General features: G+C 35.8%; 1 protein-coding gene across 8 annotated transcripts in view; it reads right to left on the reverse strand.

Annotated features, from left to right (window-relative positions):
• The window catches only part of CADPS2 (calcium dependent secretion activator 2), a 284,215-nt gene that overhangs the window by 153,943 nt on the left and 106,499 nt on the right, over nt 1-23,773 (reverse strand). For all 8 annotated transcript variants that reach the window (XM_064702731.1, XM_064702734.1, XM_064702728.1 and 5 more), the window contains exons 4-6: nt 14,603-14,683; nt 12,851-13,087; nt 8,625-8,746 (exon numbers count right to left, since the gene is read on the reverse strand). In XM_064702731.1, coding sequence (XP_064558801.1) covers nt 8,625-8,746; nt 12,851-13,087; nt 14,603-14,683 — 440 coding nt within the window. The remainder of the gene's footprint in view (nt 1-8,624; nt 8,747-12,850; nt 13,088-14,602; nt 14,684-23,773) is intronic.

Consider the following 23,773-nt stretch of genomic DNA (forward strand, 5'->3'; position numbering starts at 1 on the left):
TCTGTCAGTATGCAGATTTTTTTTTCAGGATCTGCTTTTGATAAAATAACAACTGTTTTAAATAAAAAAATTAACAGACCTCAAAATTACTGCTTATCTGAGAGCTAATAATGATCTATGCACAATCATGTATTTATTTTTAAGCATAAATAATTAATAATATATGAAAAAATTACTTGTAGAAAATCACAAGAAAACTGAATCTAGTTTGTTTTTCAAAAAAAAAAGTATCTAATAGAAAGCAGAAAAGCAAACCAGAAGAGGGGTCCTGTGCATAATAAGCACCTAAGTAAAAACACTCATTTAGGCTTCCTACACTGAAAAGCAGAAAAGTGCACTCTAACAGTACAGAATGCTATTATGACAAGTATTGTCATTACAAACATAAAACAGTATGAATAAATTATTAGTCTTGCTTTCCCATCTCACTTTCAATACAGGCAACCAAGACACAAGCCAGGGTGAAAATTTTCATGGGTGTGTATCGAGACTGGCACTGCCAGGCACTGGTACATATGGAGTGAACAATTCATGAGAGGCATTACCTCCTGTTTCCCAGCAAGGTTCAAAACCACCTAGAGACTGGTGATGGGCAAAAGGGCAAGATATGGTCATTTATGCTCTCGAAATTTCTATATGCATATCTATTTCACTATTTCCTTGAAAAAGAGATAATTATGAATCCATAACAACACTGTTAAAAGTTGCAACTCCTATTTACTTTATGTTACTTTGTATTTCTGTGACACTTTAAACTTTCAAAATCTTGTCAAACATTGATAAAAACTCACAGTACTCTGATGAAGAGGTAGATGCTGTCAGGTCAGTCTAAAGATGTGGGAAAACAAATCACAAACTAGACTGACCCACTTGGGTCTGCAGAGTCTACCAGGAAGAAGCCAGGAATAGAATCAGAAAATGTCAGTATTCCAGTTGGCATAAGACCAATTAGTGTGTTTTATTCTGAAACCCCTTTTATTGCTCTTTCTGACTCATACTGCTCTTATTAGCTGTCCACACCACCCTGCCTTTGTTTTTGCTGTCCTCCTACTCTCAATCCACTGGTATTGCTTTCAAATAGGCACATTAACCTGTGGACACACACCTGAAATTATGTGTAGTTATTAAGAAATTTCAGGACCTATAAATATATTTTTTTCATCTGTTCAGTGGGCTATTCTGTATTCTAGAACTACTGGAACACCTCTGAGGATCAATGCACATACTAACACAGTGACAGCAAAGAGGAGCCTGCCCATAGTGGGGTGAAAAACAGTTTTCTGAACGTCATGAGCATTTGAGATGTATGAAGTATTCTTAGCCTGAACAGGATCCAAAAGCAGAAACTTCTTTGCTTCAAATCCTTTTTCTCAAGATTTCTCTTTACCCAAAACAACAGCCCTAAACTAAATTAGGCTGTAAAGTGTGTTCCAATTAAAACACTGTATCTAATAAAATATTTTCTAATTCATTCGAATGTACCTGTGTCATACTTACAAGACATATAAGCAAATTTTTGAAAGGTCTCTCCAAATCAAGAGACAAGAATAGGATATTTTTAAAACATAAAATCGGTCATTTAGGTCATATCAAAATTTAAGAAGAATTCAAAGGAATTGTTTTCAAGTCAACTATTGCCCACAAACAACAATTGAACTTTTCCAAGATAAGACAGGTGCAGACCACTCTGAAACACAAATTTCAAATTCACTCTACTGAAGTATTCTAGGAGGAGAAGGGAGGTAAAATTTGAGGTAATCTTCCTGCCCCACCTTTTGCTTTGACAGACCACATCACTGTAGATGATGCTTTACCGGCTGCCCTTGCCTTCAGCTTGAGCCAGCCAGAGACCAGGTAGATAGAATCAGGCTTTCCTCATCAAAACCATTTTGCTTATAAGCAAGATTTAATGGTGAAGATTTGGCTTCACCATGCTATTCACAGCCAAAGGCCTTCCAGGTTTAAGCTGGATCACACATCTGCATTTGCTTTAGCACAATGTTATAGAAAGCTTACAGCTGTCTGCAATTTTTGTGGATCAGGTGGGAATGAGAATGGAAACAGACAACTTGTGCATTCAGCAGTGTGTAAACAGTCTTCCTCCAAGCTCTGATTGTTACAGTGAAAGGCATGGGTGGAACATGCATCTTCAAACCCCAAAATTTCCAAAATGCACTGTGAAATAAAACTGGTATCAGTCTTGCAAGAGACATGTAACACAATACTGCATTTTAGAAGAAGACAGATACATAGCTATTCCTTCCAGTGGTGCCTCTGGATGAGGAGGGTTAATACTCTCTCTATATGCTATATGTATGACATAGGGTATATATACCATATACCCTAATATATGCCCTGGTGACATAAGGATTATGTTTATTGTTAACTATCCAAATAGAGCAGGGAATACAACCAACCTTAATTATCTCCTTTCATACCAATTTCTTCCATGCTATCCTTCTTTATCTGAAAACAGAATATTCCCTTCTAACAAAAGTGGCTTTCACAAGTCCCTCAAATAGAACAGACTTAGACTATTTTGGGAGTTAATCACAGAATCACCATAAAATTTAGGCTGAAAGGAACCTCTGGAGGTCACCTAGTTCAAACCCTGTGCAGAGCAAGAGCAGTTAAAATTAGGTTGTTCAAGTTATTATCCAGTGGAGTTTCAAATGTATTTTAATATTGTCTGTATATAATTCATATTTCTCTGCAATAAGAGAGAATACAATATAAAACAGTAATCAATGACAGACCATAAAACCAATGCACCAAGTGAAACTTGGTGAAACTCTTTTATGAGAAACTTTTCCAGCATTAATCCAGAAGACACACTGAGATAAATGTATATTCTTTTTCTTCTCCATAATTTCCTTTGTAGAACCAAGGAAACATCAGATACTTTCCTACTGTTAATTTCTTTATTCCCCTCTTAACAGCTGGATAACAAACATATACAGTATTTAATCAATGCACCCAAGTTTTTGAAAGATTGTTTCTTCACTGTATTCTGTGAATTGCTCCAAACAGAAACACATACTGATACATGACAAGATGAACACAATGATGGAATGTTTACTTTAGAGATAGAAATGCGAAATTTAGAGAAAATTATAACAATGCTTACACCACTCAGTCAAGCCTAGTTTATGAAAGTAGACACACATAGTTTCCTTTCATGATCCCCACTATTCCCCTTAAAATTCCGAAATATTATTAAAGGATCATGCTCATCTTCACCAAGTTTTCAGCATTGCATACATCAGCATAATTATGTCTCTCAAACTTAAGCCTGTGAAATGATATTACTAAAAATACACAGACATTCTCTAACAAATAACCTCACTTTTGTAAATGTCGCCTTAAATGTATTTACGACTTAAAGAAAATAACTCTGTATGCCAAAATTAGGATGAACTGCTTTGTACTTGATCTGGGACATCAACACTGGATTTTGCAGCACCTAACTGCAAGTAGAAATCTTTCAGAGGTAATAAACAGTCAAAAGAACAGGTGAAAGTAAAAAACCCTGATCAAGAAGCTAAATCCTAAAGGAAATCTTTCCTCAGAAGATACATTAGGAAGCATATGAAGAGAAAGCTAAGCACAATTGTATCAGGTACTATGAAAACGCAGTCTTAGTAGTTCCATGTAGAAAATCCCATGCTCAAATATACCCATTTCAATAAAAAAAGCACCCAAACAAAGAACAGAAAACACTGTAAACACTGTAAGGAGAGTTAGTCAGCTTGCCAGCAACAGCAGAGTTTGATTACTGCCTCTCTGATCAGCCAAAATTTGTCTTTCTGTCCCGCCCTTCTTCCTATGCATATTCTCTCATTTTCTATTTAAGAATTCAAGCAATATGAGGCAAGTAAAACTTCTCCATTTTACCTTTTCTCTTGTACAAAAGCAAGAACATGAATTCCTACACATGAAAACAATATGAGGAATGACTGCAGAAAACCAACAGTATAATTGAAGTGTTACTGAATGAAACAAACTTCATTTATGCACATGTATCAGACAGAGAGCAGTAGCATGTGCGAAAGGAGGAGTAGGTGTGCTTTCTCTTCCTTTACACGCTGTATATCTGTGTTGTCAACCACAAGCTAGGCGACAGCTTTAAGTGTTATTGGCCCCTTGTTTCCCTTAATCAAAAGTAAAAAAACTATAAAGATGCAGGGACTACAAGGAAGATGAAGAAAGAAAACTTCCTGATGTTTGGAACATGACTGTCCAACATTATAAATGTTATTTATCTTTTTTCCTTTCAGAAATGTTGGCTTAGACCACATTCTCAAAACATCATATTAAAAAATTACTATTTTTTATGAGTGATAATGTAATTTAAGAAAGTCTGAAATTTTACAAATTAAGCCTTTTTCTCCATTTTTTAAACTGCTCTATGGAAGGTTTCTATGCAATCTTTAGGTAATGTACGCACAAGTTCTCATATTTCAAATATTTTATGGAATTAATGATGGTGGAATATGGCATAAAAATAATGTGAGCAGCATTTACTTTATTTGCGCAGTACCGACTGAGGTTCCCTGCCTCCTCTAGTCATATTTAATCATGCATTCTTCACATACTTCTAACATATAACAGCCCTTTTAATAAGATTCTACAATCACTGGCAGTAAAATATGGTCACCTCATTTGTCTTGTTCACATGAATAAATATCCTGTCTTTATTAAAGTTTTCTCACCATCAAGATATGATCTTTTCTGATTGCATAAGTATGTGACAAGAAGAAGTCACATGTAGTACTAAATGACAGTATGTTCCCATTTTTTTATTTTTAGGCATGATTTTACACGCCTAAAACATGACACTTTCAAGAAATCACATTATTTAATATTCAGAATGAATAAAAATCAAGGGTAAGAAAGAAATGTGGATACCAGACTCCACAAGACTAAAAACAAGACGACTTCAACAATGTTTGAAAAATGAAATTAGCACTGGATTTCTGCAGATGACCCCCTGTGGCATCACAACAAAGTTATGCAAAGCTTCACACAACTAAAAGGGCCCTCTGAGGGCTCTGCTTACTGATCTCTGGTAGAAAAGGTCACAGGCTATGTTGGAGGGATTTTCAGCAGGGCTAAAAGGCAGGAAACAGTTGGAAGGAATGAAGAAATATTCCACAGGCAGTTATAAAAATTTTATTTGGTTTGCATATGAAGCTGTGTAACTGATCTGTTTGTAAAACTGTCCAAGACATAAGCTCAGTAAAACTACATCATTCTACAGCATTTGCATTTTAGAATGACCATAAGTTACTCAGTAAGATGCATATATGCATTACTTCATTTAGGTTGCTAAAGAAGAAAATGAAGCACTTAAACATAAACTTACAAAGTCATTATTCAAAGAGAAAGAAAGCATGAGTTAAATGTATTAAAAAACCAGAAAATATTTACTACTGATGAAAACTGAAAGCCCCTTCCAGGGACGTTAATTAGGCATCTTCCCTTTAAGAATGAATATTGTTTCTAGTTTTTGTATTACTCTTAAAATAGCACTCAGGGATTTAGAGGAATACTTATATACATGTATAAAAATACTTGAGAAAATATTCAGCATTTGGAATAGTGGATAAATTGTGAACTAAGTGTGCACTTGACTCATGTTTCCATTAATCTCTCCTCTAAGATCACACTGGCTTGCAATGGCATTTTGAAACATTCATCTGAGTATCTTATTTTCTCCTTTTCACTGTAAAAGTTTTTGAATTGTGAGTAGTAGCATTGCACTGCATATAAAGATGTTCCAAAGATAAAAAAAAGTAGTCATAAATAATTCTTTATATTGGTTTTTTTTTCTTTCCATAAGTGTAGCTACCAGTTCAAAATGACTAACTGACTACAGAAAAACATCTCCTGCCAGCAATCCCCACAGCAGGCTGGTGGTAATCATTCACTTTTCATCACTGTCTCATTCTATGCTTAGTATGAGAGTTTTGGTACCCTTTTTCTAGCTGCACATCCTACTTAAAATCTGAAGTTACGATCTCCTCCAGCCTCACTGATACTTTTCCATCCTATCAGAAAGACAGTACCGAAAATCATACCAGTAAAAGGCAGCTCCAGCAGCAGACAGAGCAGGCAGGCAGTAGCCTCAGGCACCTGACAGCTGTTTTTTCTGTATCAGGGAAGAGAAGGTCTGGCTGTGCTTGCCCACCAGTGCTCTTCCACCACTGTAATTTCTGATTAAACTCTGCTGAGCCCTCTTGGTTGCCTCCACCACCAATCAATAAAAGCAATATTGCTACTGCCAAAAAAACCTGATTTGGCTCTAACAGAAAAACTAAGCAATGGAAGAAAGCATGTCCGTTTACATAGGCAGTTTCCTCCATCTTCTTAATGTTTGCTCGTAATTTGCTAATTTCATGCTTGTCTAATTTAATATCCTCCCCCATTGCCTCAAACGAGGTCTCTATCTGTGCTCAAAAGCTAAGTCTCTAAATACTCATAATCATACTGCATGCCAATGTCTCCTAATCACTCTTGCCAGAAATGGAAAAGAGCACAACTCAGAGCAGCACAAGAACTAGATAATTTTCAGAGCTCTATAATCCTTGCCCGTTAAAGTTACACTGTTTTAGAGGTTAGCAGGTCAACAGCACCAGTAACTCCCATTTCTGTTTTTCCAGGCTACAGTTCAGGGCATTTCTCAAAAATTCATCTTCTAAAAATGCATAATTTTTTGCAAACAAATCCATATGACTTCGGTTTGTATGATATCACTTAGATGCAATAGCACATAATCTGTCTCTCTCCCATATTCAATCAACTCATACCTTTTGAGCCTGAAGTTCATTAAATCAGTTTACAAGCTTGCAGCAGGTCCTAACATTACACTTTTTCCTAGAAACACTTCAGTTCTTATACTGACTCCATCTTGTTTGGAACTTCCTTTTTACAAAGCTTCCACTTTTACAAGTAGGAAAATCAATTACCCTCTTTGTAATTTTTACTTGATGACTCTATGTACTTCTGATTGATTTTGTAAACTTTACCTTAACCTGCAGTACGAAATAAGTAAGGCATGAACTGATTGTGAGCTGTCCCTATCATGTTCTGTTCACCATATCTGGAAATAGCTAGAGAAAACAAAACCCTTAACATCCTCAGACTGTTTTCTGAAAGGAAGATAAATATGTCCAAAATTCAAAAACTTGTGTATTCTAGGTGATTTAAAGACTCATATCAATGACATCAGAGGTTAACCAAGCATCTAAAACAGACCTGAACAAGTTCAAGGGTGAGGAAAAAGACCAATATACCATGAGAAGAAACAAGAACCTTGGCTGTGCCAGCTGGCAAAGGCTGTAGGCATGTGCTACAGGGAACCATAAGAGAGCAATTGTAAGACACAGGAGAGTTTGGAGATGTGCCCTCCATAAAAAACCCTAGTGGGTCTCATGGGATCCTGAACCACCAAAAAAACACCCCAAAAGGTGAAAAAATTAGCAGATGATGTTGCCTACCCACTTATGACCTTGCTTCAGTGTGTACATCTGTGTGTCTTTTTTATCATTGCTCCTTTTAGAAGGCCCTTGCAGTACATGGAAATGATAAGAATAAGCATTCCAATACCCTGGAGAAGGAACACAGCCAGGGTCTGTGACAAATGAATTTTACATCTTGTCCCACATACTTAGTGTTCTGCAAAGCTGCTTGAATATGCTGCTGGCTTATTTGCCAAGGAAAGTTGCCGCAGCTAGAATAAAGTCCACCAAATTAGATCTCCTTCTACTCCCAACTGTAGAAGAGACAGATAAAAGTGTGCTTCAAATTTTGTCAAAAAAATTCTGTCTTCGGTCTGAATGGAATAGAAACTACCATCCCAATTCCGTTGAAGATGTTTTATCAGATACTGTAACAACTGCAATTTTTAAATTGTCTTTCACACGGCACACTATGGTGCCAGTAAAACCCCAACATACTGTCTGGAAAGTTATCTACAAAAGATTCCAAATGACATTTTAACAGAGTGAAAAGTGTCTGAAGACAGCGTGTAGGTCAAACAAATCAACCAATTTAATTTCCTACTCTCTGCTACACTAACTGGTTCAACTACAGATGGCATGATGTTATCCCCCTCCAAGCCAGTTTGCTGACTGGCTCCATCAAAAATTAATTGAAAGAACTGGATCCTATAATTTAAAATGAAATAGGCTCAGCAGGTGAGCAAGCTTTGTCAAGATTGATTACTGAGTATTGATTTCCCTCCAATTGTACAAGTTACACTCCACAAGGCCACCTGCACATTAACCTAGAATACATAAAATCACCTCAGGCTAACATCTATCAAGAAGTTTGTATTTTTGGAGGATGCAGTCTCTAGTTCTTTTCCTCACCTGTACATTCAATGGCTTTCATTTGGACAGCATCCACAGAGTGAACTTACTTCGCCCTAAAAAAGTATTATCTGTATTTTAACTTCTCAGAAAGAATTCAAGATAACTACTCAGAAAAAAAAATCCCATAACCTAGCACTAAGCTAATTAGTGCTAAGAAAATAATAAATAAAAATAATAAGCAAAGAAAACCAGACAAGTTGCCCCATGACAGAAAAGAGATACTGATGCAGCAACAGCAGAGCGGCTTACTGTGGCCTGGAAGCTTCTGCTTGGTCTGTCTGAAGCTTTTCTCCCCCTTCCACTTCCATGGTGCAGTAGACAATCCGATTGGGAGCGACTGACTTTAAACCTTGTACTTCCATTATAACAATCTGAGGAAAAGAGAGCAAATAGTTTACCCTTCAGAAAAAAATTACACAGCATAATTATTGCAGTACTAAGCTCTGTGAAGATTAAGAAAAAACCAAAAATCCCCAAAATCCCAAAGTCCACTCACTCAAATCTTAAGACGGAGGAAAGTTTTGATTTTTTCTTCTTTTTCCACTTTCAAACACATCTAAAAGGAATTGAAATTTTGTTCTGTTTCTACTTGGGCAGTGACCAAAAACTCACTCCAATCCTTATTTAAATGCCAATAACACAATTTGAGACTCATGTCTGAACATAATTCTAAATTTTTGTACATGAGAAACTGTATCTATTAATCAGTCTGATGGTAAACAAGCAAGTACATTGATCATATCTAGACAGGCAAATTATGGTGCTGTGTCTCTGGAGGTTGCAACCCTGGAACCTCAGAAGGGATTTTGTGCTGTGCTGAGCAAGAGGCAGGTCAGAGCACTGGTATCAGCTCCTGTAAGATTCTCCCCACTATGCACATCCTTTCCTTCTCCCAGTGCAGTACTTGCAGTCAGGTTCAGTATGCATATGGAGAAGAGGGAGAAGAGAAACAGAAAAAGCCACCACTACCAGCTGTGCCCTGAAAGTTTTCCTCACCAGGGAAATTTTCAGCTTGGCAGATCCTGTAGATTTTCACCTCCTCTAGACTACTCTACACTTGCTCAGAAAAGCCAAATGCAGCTCTACTTTAAATGCTCTCTGCCTTTTATAAATCTTGTCACAGTGTGAAATTATTGGAATTTTTGCATTTCAGATGTTTCTAATTCAGAAGATTTGAAAACACAGTCAGGTTCCCCGGGTTTCTTTGGAAAAGCTGCTTTTCTTGACAGTTCCCTTTGGGCCCATGAAAAGAAACTTGGAAAAATGTACTCTATCAACAGAAACTGCTCTCAACTGATTCTTACATGTAAACCAACATTTGTTTAATTTGTTTTAAAGATGCCAGAAGTAATGACTACCTATAGGCAATAGGCTTCTTAGATCATCAAGCAACTACTAAAATATGTTGCTACTGAACTTCTTTGCACATGTGACACTTTGTTCCAATTCAAGCAAATTAAAAGACTTTACCCCCAGCCCCTCAGCTATAAAATCCTTTTTTCTTTAAATATCCCAGAATGTTAGTAATAGGTACATGTCTTGCAAAATTGCCAGTTTGTAAATATTACAGTGAGACAACAGTCACTGATCATTTAGATAATTTTCATATTACCAATAAATAAACAATACTGTCTATTATGTTTCATAAATAATAACAGCAATCCAGGGAGGATGATCAAGTCATCCCTCTTTTCTATCTGTTGTTCAGGAATTCAAGCAGTTAGGCAGCACTAAAGATCCTTCTAGGTAATACTGCCTATGTGGTCTTTCCACATAAATATATGTCCTTGCTGAATACTGACTTCATGTTTACTCTTTTTTATGGAGATACTTCTTTTCCTGAGTTTCCAATGTAATTGCACAGTACACTTTTCTCTGGTAACAATTCTGGATTCCAGCACTGGAAAAAAGTTGCATTTCATACCTTCCAGAGGAAACTGTCACTGGTGGATGTATTAGCTCATTAGCTGATAAACAATTTCCTAAATGCCTGTCTACTTTTGAAACTGTCTAACAGCATAAGAATATAAATAAATCCTCTCCTACTACTATGGATTTTTAAATTTTATTTTATAAATTTCTACAAACAGGATATTTAAAGAAATATTCAAATTGTAAAAACGTTGTCTGTTGCATGCAGTGAGGAGGCTCAGGAATGTCTCTGACCTTAGTCAGTAAGGTCTACTCCCACTAGAACACTGTTAGTATTACTAACAAGTTCTACTATTTATAGTAACAATGCACAGTGACAGCAAGAACCCTGCCCACTTTACCCAGCATCTAGAAATTTTGGGGGTCTTCCACCCTGTCCTACATGATGTAGATTTCCCATTCATTCATGTGCTAGTTCAGCAGCCTCCAATGGGGATTCTGCTGTGTTGGTTACCCTACAACTGAGTCCCCACACAAGGTGTGACAGAGATATGTTTATGTGGTATTCAAAAGATGTGAAATCGTGTACATTTGAGCTCACATTTTCAAAGAAGGAAGTACTCTGTCTTCTAGGAAATGCAATCAGCACTTCTTATTTGGCCATTTGCACAGTAAAAGATCACATATTTCATATTTCAGTCTTCATTCATATAATTTCAACTTTCTTTTTGCCCTTATACCTTCAGAGATTTTGCTTCTCAAGAGCAAAAGATGCACACACTGTTAGGCAAGAGAGTGAACTTATGTGGTTACTATCATGTCTAAAATGAAAATCTGCCCTACTACAAACTATCTCATGTGGAGTAATACTTTAATTCTTTGCCTTGCGTGGGATGAACTGTGGATTAGTTATCTTGCAGCAAATCTCCTCATTGCTAATGGGGAAAAAGGAAAAAAAAAAAACTTAGTTCACCAGACCTAATAGTCTACATATCTAGAAGAGTGGTGGAAGAGCAGAGGGGCTATAAACAAAGCAAAACTGCTATAAATTTAACAGAAATTACACCTCCTGTCATATTTCATTTCATGATTGTTTCAAACTTTTACTGTGCTTTTGCCCTAAATACCCCATCATTTCTCTCTAGAGGGACAGGGAAGGCTTTGCTTCTTCTTACATCTATCACCAAGCATGCTTTCTTGAAGACCAGAAATATTATTGCCAAACTTTTTATGGCACGTTTTAGATTATTCAGAACTACTCTTGTAAATGCTATTTATGGGCCATTCCAGGCTTGGTATTCCCCTTGAGGCAGACATGGCACAGGAGATGGAGGCACACAGGATTTAGCACAGGAGTTATAAATACTTCATCTTCTCATATACTTCAACACTAAAAACTGCACTCCAGTTTTACATGCTTGATGAACTAAAACTTTTTGGCATATAGAATGATGGATCTGAAAGCTGATTGTTGGGCTTTTACATTATTACTTAGCAATATTAAAATTGCATATATTGGGATAAGTAATTTCTCTTTTATACAAAGAATTGAAACTTCATTGTCCATTATTGATGTTTTTTATTCTGTATCTTTAATGACAACATGGGAAAAAATTATCTGACTTTTCAATACATGAAAAAAGATGCTCGTTTCACTTGAGAAAATAAATAGTTAAAAGATAAACTATTTTTATTTCTTTTGAACTCTTTAACAATTGAAATATTTATTGTGTAACATTACCTGCTGTCTTAAACAAACTAGAGGCACTTCAAGAGCATAACACAAGTATGGCACTTTCTGACCAACAAATACTCAATGCACACCGTGGTAATGTTTTGATTCTACTAATATAGAAAGAAAAATAATAATTTCTTGGTATGCACATTTGCAGAATTGGACCTGAGTTATGAGGCCAGCCTGAAGGGGGCTTTAATCCATCACATCTAGTGGAAGGTGACTATGACAGGGGCGTAGGAACTAAATGATCTTTAAGGTGCCTCCCAACCCAAACCATTCTATGATTCTATTCTGTCATCAGAATTGTTTGATAACCAAATGTATTTGTGGCTTCCTCTGGAAGAAGATGAAATCCATACAGATTAGGACTGCATTCCTACAGGCCAGACTTCCTGTATAATCTCAGAAAAAACATTTTCTTGAAGAAAATGCAGAAATTCATAAAAAACTGCTATGATCACCAGTAAAGAAAAATCACTGTATTTTATCTAAATGCTTCTAGAGAGAAAACTCTATTCATTTATAAAATTCCAGAAAGGCATTCCTGATAATAACAGTGTTTCATTTTAACATTTAAAATTATACTTAGCTATTTAATAAACTGGAATTCATTTAAAGGTACATTTGTGTGGGAGATTCAACTTCCCACACTACTGTGTAGGCCCAAATGCAACTACCACTGCAAGAGGAAAATGCATCATCCAGCTGTATTCTAAATCCTAATTACCAAAGATACAGGGCATAATTAACTTCTTTAACATAACATTCTAATATTACCAAGAAAGGACTAATAAAAAAAGAGTATCAAGACAGATATTCTAGCAATTTAAAGCATCAACAAGTTTCCTGTGAAATTTGTGATTACCTCTAATGTGAAGGAGAGAACCACATCAGACTTTGATAGCTGAACTTCATTTTCATCTCCTATGTCCAAGAATGCAGAATTCTGTGATCGCTTTAATTTCTGCAGTTTGAATTCTGGCCCACCCTTAGACACTGGCAGACTTTCCAAATTTGCCATCAGCAAATTCACTGAAGACCGTAACTCTTCTATGTACATGTTCTCCATTTCCCTTGTTACAAATTTTGGGAATTTTCTTTCCTTGGAAAATAAATTTTAAAAGTTAGGGTGAAAAAAATTCCCACATTATAGATCATATTAATTTACCAACTTGCTTTCAGTTAAGAGACAATAAATAAGAATATAAGTAATAATTTCAGTGTCTATCTATTTTATGTCTTCAAAATAGTAATGGAAAGGTAATCCTGTCCCATAAATACAGTACAGGTAATTTTCAAAAGAAGAAATAAAGTAAAAATGGACCCTTGCACATCTCCCTGAATAATTTAACCATAAACCCAAGCTGAAGAACTACACATTATGTATTTCTACTTACAGGTGTTTTAAGCATAGTAATTAATAAAATGCCCTTAATGTTACCTCTAAGATTTTATAAACTGACATTTATAAAAGGACCTGTCCACTAGTAGTTCTTTTACTTCATCTATTTCCCATGCTACCAATAATAAGTCAATCACATTCATGCTTCTAATATAAAGCTAATAAACTACAACCATGACAAGAAATTCCTATCATTGTTTACCTTTATTTTTAATAATGAGTCATTTATTTTGAAAGTAACATTTACTTACAATGCACTGGTTTATTTTAAATAATAATCTCTCTCTTAAATATTAGACATAACTTAATAATATTTTTTCCTCTGTAGAAGTTAGACAATAGTATTTAAATATTGTGTTTATAACAATAAACACAATGAAAAAACATATGTACATGTGGAGTGCATATATGAACTCATACAGAGCTAATGTTATGCACAGTTTCTCCAAATACTGAATACTGGAATCTTAGGAGAGTAATGGGAAACAAACACTAATCCCAATATACTGTCTGCAAAGACAGGCACCTTGCTCCTAAACTGGACAATTTTTATTGTTTTATGTTATAAGGCCTATAATAAATTTTTTTATATTAAAACCTTTACAGTTGATTTCGTTTCAATAACAAAGACCAAGCAAGTCGACTGTGACCAAAAAGTCCTGCAGCAAGCCATGTGGACTGGCTCACCACACCATGGCAGAGCCAGTAAATGACTTATTAAAAAAACCCTAAAAATAAAAACAAGTAATTCACAGTTAGAGACTGAAAACACAGACCAAGGCTCAGGGCTGTCTAGCAAAAAAACCCAAACCCTTAGTAGTGTTTTTCTAACTGTACTATATCCTGTGAGGATCATTCAGATAATAATATGCCCACAGAGAAGACAAATAAAACAGACTGTTATAGTGTCCTCAAAATATCTATCCTCTTGCTAAGATGCTTTTCCCATCCAAAGTAAAAAAATTAGGAAAATTGGACTTGATGTTGAAGGAAATGTTGGATCACACAGGATATGCCTTCCCAAAACCAGGTTTTGCTTTCTCCCTAGCCCAGTTGTCAGATATTCTTCATAGTAGAAAGAAATGCATCTGCCAGACTGTTTTCAAACAATCTTCAGTTTAATTTTAGAATAAGAAACAGGAAACACACTTTATGGACCAGCCCACTCAATTTCATCTGGAGATATGTTTTTGGTACAGGAAAGCAAGCACTTACCCTTGCCATTTGTTCTGCCAGTTGCAGTCGTCCATCTAGTTCACGTCTTATCTGGGCTGCTTGCTCATCTCCATTATCCAACTTGGAAAGAGAACAAAAATAAATCCAACTGTGAGAAACACACTGTATTTTAAATTTATAGCAAGCCATGTAGCTAAAAAACAAGAGAAATTAGTTTTCATCTTAAAATCACTAAGCAAGTACACAGCTTTGAGGCTCACCAAGATGAAAGAAATATAATGGCCACCATATAGTCAGAGCACTCAGGGTTTCTGAAGGGTAACCAGTGCTCCCTTGCATTTTTAATACTCAGGCTATACAGAAGAGGTGTTTTTCTTTATAAAAATAGCAGCTAAAAAATTTCTCCATGAATCAGAAAACTGGAATGACAGATTGGCTTAGAAAATGTTTGCAAGGAAGTTTACCCTTTGGTGCCATGAGTTCCTGTATAGGCATATATAGGTATGTGGAATAAAACTGTGTAACTTTCCTTCCTAAGAATGGTATTATTTCACTCACAAAGCTCCTTTCTCCCAGTATTGCCCAACTGCTCACACCAAGGCATATCCAATTTGTGAACTTCCAATTTTTTCATACCTACAGAACAGTCAGGACTAAATGTCTGACTTCTACAGGGAGGCAAAGGGGAAGGACACATCTCTTCACCTCAACAGAACCGCTGGGTCTCACCAGGAATGAGACTGACCAACTCATTTTTCACCTGTTCACTTTTTAAGGGCAGGGGAGGTGAAATGGGGCTCCAGCTCAATGCACGGACCTGCAAGGCTTGTTAAGAGGAAAAAAGAGGGACACATCTTGCCATCTCACCTGAATAATTGCCAAACAAGGACAGAGTTGCTACCGAGGGCTCTCTCTGTCCCTGGGGCTAAACACAGACATGACATGCCGAAACAACCCTTGTGCATTTAGTGTATAGCTACGGTTAATTGATACCTGAATTGTTCTTGATTAAAAGAAAACTCAAAATCATTAGTGATGCAAATTGGCATAAACTGGTCCTTTAATTAAATCAGATCTCCAGCTAATGAACATGGCAGATTATTTATTACATTAAACTAGGATTTTTCAGTGTTTTTCTCACTAAGACTGCTACTCTGAGTGTATCATGCCAAATTTGTAACACCATCTCCTTTACAATGTTTCTCAGTTAAATCTAATGCTTTTTAAACCAAAACATTCATGAAAATTAGGATTCCAATTTAAAAAAAAAAAAGAAAAATAACAATTAAAAATCCACTATCTAGTGCTTACAGGTCAATGTGCTTAACGCAAATCTGAGCATATTTAGAAATGGGATAAAAAGTGTTTTCCTAATAGAAAAGTGAGAAGGGAACATGGAATCTGTCACTTGTACAATCTGGCATCTTACAAAATCCTTGCAGAAACTCAGTCAGGCTACCAGAAAGAAAGAGAACAAAAGCTGATGGCATCCCCAAACATGCTCAAGTTTATACCAGAGAGTACAAGAGGGATCATGTCCCAGACTGGAAGGGTTCTCCCACTAAGCCTGTCAAAAAATCTCCTCCTAACTTGACTGTGAGAATAAAAAGCAAAATTTTCTTCATGAAAGAAAATGTTTTAAGTTTTCAGAATAGAGTTATGGTACTCCAAAAAAATTCCCAAGATTGTATTCTTCCATTTTGCAAAAGAAGAGACTTATTGAACTTGTCACTGAGAATATTTCTATTTTTCTTTGTATTATAACCAGATAACTTTGTAATTATTTTTGTTTTCTCACTATGAAAGCCTGCCCAATAAGAAAAATTATTTTGTTTTTCTCTTTTTGGCTAAGAGAAGGTCAAAATAATTTTAATAATATGTTTTTCTCTTTTTGGCTAAGAGAAGGTCAAAATAATTTTAATAATATATACCATGACAGACATTTGCTTGAAAATATCTGCTTGAAAGTAATTAAAATGACTGAATTTTGATTTCTGCAAAAAGAAGTGTGTAGAATGGAACAAAGCTAAAACCTCTTCCTGTGCTAATACACAACTTAAATGACTGCCTCCACTATTAATTCATTTGAAGTAGTAAGAGATTTTACTTCAAGACTGATATTTAGCTATTTTTCTATTTAAAAAATGATCATTAAAGTTAATGAATATGTAAGCTAATCTTGAAAATCTTAGCTTTTTTTTCCTTAACCTTTCATTGCTTTTCATCATCTCTTTGCACTTGAGTACTTAAAAATGTGTTTTCCCTACTTACTTACTTTAAAACTTCAGTCTTCTTCCCAAAATACTTATAAATTCTAATGAGTTTGCTGTTCTTATGTAATGGTGTTTTGTAAAGTATGGAAAGAAGCTGAAGAGGTGAAAAGCAAAGAAGGTGGTTTTATTTGCAGGGAAGAGCCAAGGTAATAATGACTGGTAGGTCATTCACATCTGTCCCAGTAAGAAGTAAAGCTGTTGATATTATTTTTGCAGTATGCAAAACGAAGTGATAATCAGAAAAACAGTAACCTTGATATCTCATTCCATGCAAGATGATTTTACCTGTTTTTATTCTAAACTCAAAAAACTACATGAAGAAACAACTTTAAAAGCAATGCACTGGAATGATTATGAATGTGTACTCCATCATAACTAATTTATCTAATGAATATGAAGTGAAAATGGCAGTAAGACTGAGAAAATTCTGCAAATGTAAGAATTTGGAATTTCTGAGTTGTATCCACTTTTTTACATAGGGAGATACCTGATTCGACCCATAACATGGGTGGGAGAAGTGACAACCATTAACATCAAGTGTACCCTTTTCCTTTATTCCATATTTGAGAATCAGATCCATACCCAAAACATCTGTGGATATCAGCTATGACAACCATTGGAGTAATTTTCAAACTGTTAAATAAAAACTAGAAAAGCATGACACTGCATAGAAATTAATGCAACTGTGCAGAACAGCTACTCAGATTCTTCTCAGTATTGCAATTGAAATTTGGTTAAAAGAAACCACTGATCTGGATAGATTTATAATAGAGGCTTTGTACAAAAGGTTTGGTTTTTTTTTATGAACAATTCACATTTTCATGGGCATCACACATAATGCTTCCCACTCTTAAATACAAAGTCGTGTTTTTTAAAAACTGCAGCATTAGAGACTATTGAAAAAGAGGGTATACAGAAATCTCATTTAACAAAAAACTTTTCAGTTTGCTGTAACAGTAATTGTACCATACCCTAGCTATTCACTGGTTCCATCGACACTAGAGATGTTTCCCATGTCACTTAAACCTCACATAACCAGTTAGTGTTTTACCAGCAGGGGACCTCAGACTACAGAACACTCTACAGACACCAGAGACCAGTTTTCAGCAGATCAGACACATTAGAAGTCCTGGCCAAACAAACCAATGTTTCCCCTAAATGCCACACATAGGATGTCGAATACTTGTAAAACCAAGGCAAAGACATTGACTCCCCTTTTGAGGGCTAGTTAATTCAGTTGGAACATTCCCAACTGAGCAAAAGCATGAGTGAGATAGATTTTCTTTCTCCAAAGATGATTGTGATTTTTAAAGCTTAACCAGAAAAATCAGTACTTATGAGTGACTAAACTTGGGTGCATAAAAAGTTACTTTGAAAAAAAAGATCATCACCTCTTTTTTTTTCCCAATGGCATTACATTAAAACAACTTTCTAAAATAAACTCACCACCATTAGACATCAAGCTATTAATTCAAAAATATTTTTATTCCTTAATGCTTGAAGTTGCCTTTATTTTTTCTCACTCTGGAAAGGACAATCATCTTTGGAGATAGAGTGGGAGCATCCTCAAAATGCAAGTTGCCCAGCAATTCTTATTAAGAGGATTTCAGTTGCTTATGTAAGTCCACTTCTGAAAGACAGACTGAAGTTTTCTACTCCAAATTTCTGCTTTAAGGATTTCAGCCAAAACATTCCCTTGCTTCTGAAGAGACCATGCTAGACAACAGAAAACACTCTGCTTTATACACTATTAGAAAAGTGGTGGCCATCTTGTCAAAGAGTTCAAGCAGTACCTTCCTTTGAAGTAAGGATCTGACATTTAGCAGGATCCTGACTGTGAAAATCAGCTCAATCCTGATCACATTACAAACCTTTGAAAAGTCACTTTTGCAGTAGTCAAGCTCCAAACAGCCACTATCAGAGGCTAAATCAAACTGCATTCAGACACATCTTCAGGTTGTGCTGCCCTCTGTCTTGAATCTGCATGAAGTCAATGCTCCTCAGTTTATCTGGTAATTTAAGTATGACTGTAAACTTATCAGAGTTAAAAATTACTATTCAGAAATATCAAGCTATCTTACTTGACAAACTGTTGCTTAATTTGTGCGCCTGAACAGCACAGAACAGAAATACATCTGTTATAAATACATCTGAATAAATGAATACTTCTATATTTTAACAGGTTGGAAAAAGGCAGCATACTTTGTGATTTTCCTATTCAAATATTTTTTCTCTTTTAAAATTACTTAGAAGGCTGTAATGTAGCACTGTATTTTGGTCCAGAACAAAAAAAAAAAAATTACACTAGAAAAAAAAATCTGGTTAATGTGCAACTTAAGATAAAAAAGGTACTAATGCTGCCAGGAGGTGCTGTGCTAAAGCCCCCAGCACACACCTGCACTACTTTACACACAAAGTCAGATACTCTATGCCCAAGACATGAGATCAGCTTGTGTAGAGATGAATACAAAACTGCTGCAAGTTATTGTTCTTTGTCTTCACAATGCTCAAACCAATAAATTCCTCCACATGACTATATTTTATTGCTGTGTTAGCTTCCCTGCAGCTTTCTAATTCACAGTAACATCAACATGAAACTACACACAAATGCCCATAGTATTATAAATTTCTCTACATTTAATGACTGAAATGATGCTACACATATCTAAGTACTTGCTCTTCTTTCTGCAACATGAAATCCAAAGTATTTTTTCATTCTGTGGGACAGCAATGCTTGTTTTTCCTTTACAGCTACCTTTTGCCACAATAACCAAGTCTGAGCCTGCTGAGCTGAAAGGCTGTTTGCAGATGCCCCTGTGAGGCAACCTGCAGGGTTCATCCCTGACTACTGCCAGACAGCCAAGGTAAAAACGTTCAACATAAACCAAATGGAATAAAGGACTTGGATCTAAATTGTTGAGATAATAGAGTAATGAAAAAAATGGTTTTCTGGAAGCAACTAATGGCATCAAGGCTGGAAGAGGATGGGGAAGTCCTAGCACTCAACTTTGGGCGTCAATCAAGAAAGCAGCAGGCAGGTAATGGGTGTAGCAGATGCAGATGCTGGCAGTTTTCAGATCACTGTCCTTGCTACTCTTATCTCTGACTCTAAAAAAAAGGAGTTTTGCTCCAGACAGACCAGGCACCTCTCAGGCCTGCAGGATTTGTTCCCATGCTTATCTTTGCACAGGCAGAGTTGCTTGAGAGGAGCAGACTGGGAAAAGAATAAAGGTGTCTGCAGCGCTAAGGAGCCACCGTGCACTGAACACAAACAGCCTGCAGAGACTCCCAAAGTTTCCCAAATTTGTGAACCAAGATTAGCAACTAAATATGAGAAAGCAGAAGAATCAACAAATTTCAATTCAGAAGAGCCATACCCAGTTCACGACTGAAATCACTTTCAGACATGAATTCAACAGGACTTAACTTCTGAAGGATGACTGTGATGGAAGTGAATTGCTTCCACATCATACAGGAGGTAAAAACCAGATTAAAGGGCAGGATGTGTGGAGCTTTTTTAAGCTACTGCTGGACCTTTTGATAAACCTCCTGCCTCCTGTTTCACAGCAAGGAAGACACAGCTGTAAAAGTAAAGAAAATGTCATCACTCCTTTATTTCAGTGGAGGCTGTGCCATTTGGCTTTAGTTTTATTTTCTCTTCCTTGTCCATAGATTACACAGTGGATTAATTAAGATTCATAAAAGAGATCAATAAAATGATATTTTAAAACTCTCATATTCTCTGCATGCTGTAAAATCCCTATCATGAATCATGCAAATGCCTGTGCTAACAGATGACCCACACTGTGGTAATGAAATCCTTTGGATTTCTCACAGAACTCTGCAAATCACAAATTTTAAAAACTCATTTCCTATATCTTGCTCTTCCCAACTCAGTCCTTTTCCCAGTCAACATACACAAATCCCTCAAAAATCACTAGTTTTGGCAAATATATGGAGAATTTGGTTTAGAATATGTGCAACAAAAAATCTAGTGAAACGTAAGGGAAAGGGTGTCAAGAGAGATAAAATCTCAATAGTTAAAATAAAGAGGAAGAAAAGGCACCTGCTTTAGAAATGGTTTGTTTTGTAAAATGCAGGAGACATTTTCGAAAAATTTTTATGACAAAACTCAGCTACCACTGAAATAATTTTTGCTTTCAATGTGTCTGCAGTAAGTACACTTATAAAAGCTGCACAAGTCCAAAAGCCATATTAGGTGTTCAAACACTTTCTCCCAATGCACCATCAGGCCTCTTAGGCTTCTTATATTGATTTTGCTCTAGCAGAGCACAAGATTGCCTCTCAGACAGCTGGCCAGGCTGATCACTCCGTTTTCTGGCAACACAGTGCCCACAAAAAGCTCAAACATCTGCTAAAATGAGTTTTAGTCAAAAGTCTTACTGACTGCTAATTTTTTAACAGTGTTTTTGGGGGGACAGTAAGCAGCAGTTAAATAATCATATAAATATTGAAATTCTCATTTCACTCTCTGTAGTGTGGCAATATTGTTAAAAACAAGTAATAATGCAGGTAAAGAGCAAGGCAAATTAACAGTCATAATCTACACTGGCTTCAGCTGAATAAAAAAAATAAATCAATATTTTCAAAAATTGTGTCTGAGCACCTTCAATGTGCACATATGTACAATTGTACTAAAAATTTTTTCACAATCTTTGTACTACCTAAAAAGCTCTAAAAAAATCATGTGCAATGTCAGATAGTGAGATACTTTCTTCTCTGAAATATTTTTATAAAGTCCTGAACCTGTTTATTTGATTCCAATATTGATTTGTAAGGTACCACTTATACTAATTGCTTGTACTCATTAATTAAACTTACTATATACTGATTTATACAATATGGTTATCATAAAAATATTAAAACCAACCCAGAATTTAGAGTCATTATTATGTTAATGAATTAAATGAATTAAAAAAAATAATTCAAACTTGCAAAAAAACCCACTGAAAACCATAAAATTTTAAAATACAGACTTTTTTTAAATCAACTAGTGGATAGACCCTTAGGAAATTCCCAAAATAATCAAAGCTGAGAATTTAATACGGCCTGTCCTTACATTCAACTTTGGAAAATAAGGTATATGCAGTTTTGAGTTTCTAGCACTGGCTAAAATGTCTCTCATTATTCATTTTATTTAGGGACTTCCCATACCAAAATCCCAACTAAAACCTACAATAAGACTTGAAAATGAACAGGAAGGAAAGTACATACAATATCCAAGCTAATCACAATGTACACAGTGGGAAGAGCTAACATAAATCCACTTATTCAGGACATGTACAGAAGTCAAACTTTCACTGTACATTGCCAATTCTGTAAATGGTGAGATATTTGAAGAAATAAATACAAACCATGTATTAATGAGGAAATCTCTATCAAGAAAGAGTTTATTTAATACTGTGATGTGCAGCTGTACAATACAACTTCAGTCAATGACTGCTTCCCTATCAATCATCTTTCCTACTTGACTGCTATTAATCTTTCAGAGAAACTCTAAGTAGTGGAAAACCTTTTATTAACAGTGAACTTGATTAACCTTGCCAGACAACCTTGGCCTTTATTGTATGTCCCAAATGTCATGTGACATTCAATATTCTTCTTCTTAATATTACCATTACCGAAGAAAACTAAAAAATAAATTAACAGTTCAAAATTTATTCTAGACCAAATGAAAATGTAGCCTTCAATATATTATTGCATATTTTGATCTACAGAGTTGAACTGATATTTTGTGAACAGGACACTCGGAAAAGTAATACAAATCTCCTTGCACAGTTAAGAATGAGGTTTTTGTTGGTCTATTTGGATTTGAACAGAACCCCAGCACCATTTTTGTTAATGAGAGCTGAAAAGAAACTAGAGCTTCCCAACCAGCATTTTCACTAATTTATAGGCATGTCCTTTCCACAACATTGTCATTCAATTGCCCTGCATTGACTGCCCAAATAAAAGAAATATTTTATAGGAATGTCGGTATTCTGATAATCTAAATTCCAAGAGCTGAGATCAGTTTCTTGCCTTGAAAAAATCATGGCAATAGATATGTAAACAAATGAAGATAATTCAATAATGCACACATATCACTATTTTGCCAAGCTATTGGGATAACACCATTTGAACAAAGTCTGCTAAGATCTCGTATTTACAAAGAAAATCACTACCTCCATACTGAGTCTGCTACTAGTTTTAACTCTGACTTGATGCAAAGATAAAAGCTGATGCTTTATTTGGTTCAGAGAAGTTGTTAAGTATGCAATGTGAGCATTCAGTGATAAAGATACTCTGACCTAGATAAAGATATTTTAAATATTTATTTATTCACAGCAGTCTGTTTAGGCAACAACGAGAGAAAAATGAGACAGCATGTACTAATGGTCTTTAGCTAGAGTGTCTGTAAGTATTTCAGACTCTTTACTTAGCCTTGGAATCATTATAATACTTGGACATTACTACCAGCAGATTCTGAAAGGGGGAAAAAAACCCAAATAAAAAACAAATTTGAAAAAGAAAATGACAACATTAAACTCCCCCAGAATTTGGTCCATATAGACCAGAATTGTGGGTGTGAAAGGGACAGCAGAAGAGATTATTTGGGTAAAATGCTGAGGCCTGGCTGCTCTCCAAAGCAAACATCTCTAATGATAGTTGTGGAGCCTGAGGAAATGTGTGGCATGCTATAAGGTACACCCAGGCAAAATTCTATTTTTGTCAAATTATGGACCTGCTCTCCAGCAACTTGTCCATACCTTTGTGAACCTCTGCCCTCACCACTCCCCATGACAAAAGGTTTGGCAAGTTCTCCAAAAGTTGCATATGGACGCATTGCTTCCATTTTCAATCGCCTACAAATTTCCTTGAGTGTCCCAGTTTCTGGTGGTGTGGCGTTTATTGAGTGACGGTACACATTCACCTT

The sequence above is a fragment of the Zonotrichia leucophrys genome, chromosome 1A (assembly GCF_028769735.1).
Source record: "Zonotrichia leucophrys gambelii isolate GWCS_2022_RI chromosome 1A, RI_Zleu_2.0, whole genome shotgun sequence".
In the NCBI taxonomy this organism is placed as follows: domain Eukaryota; kingdom Metazoa; phylum Chordata; class Aves; order Passeriformes; family Passerellidae; genus Zonotrichia; species Zonotrichia leucophrys.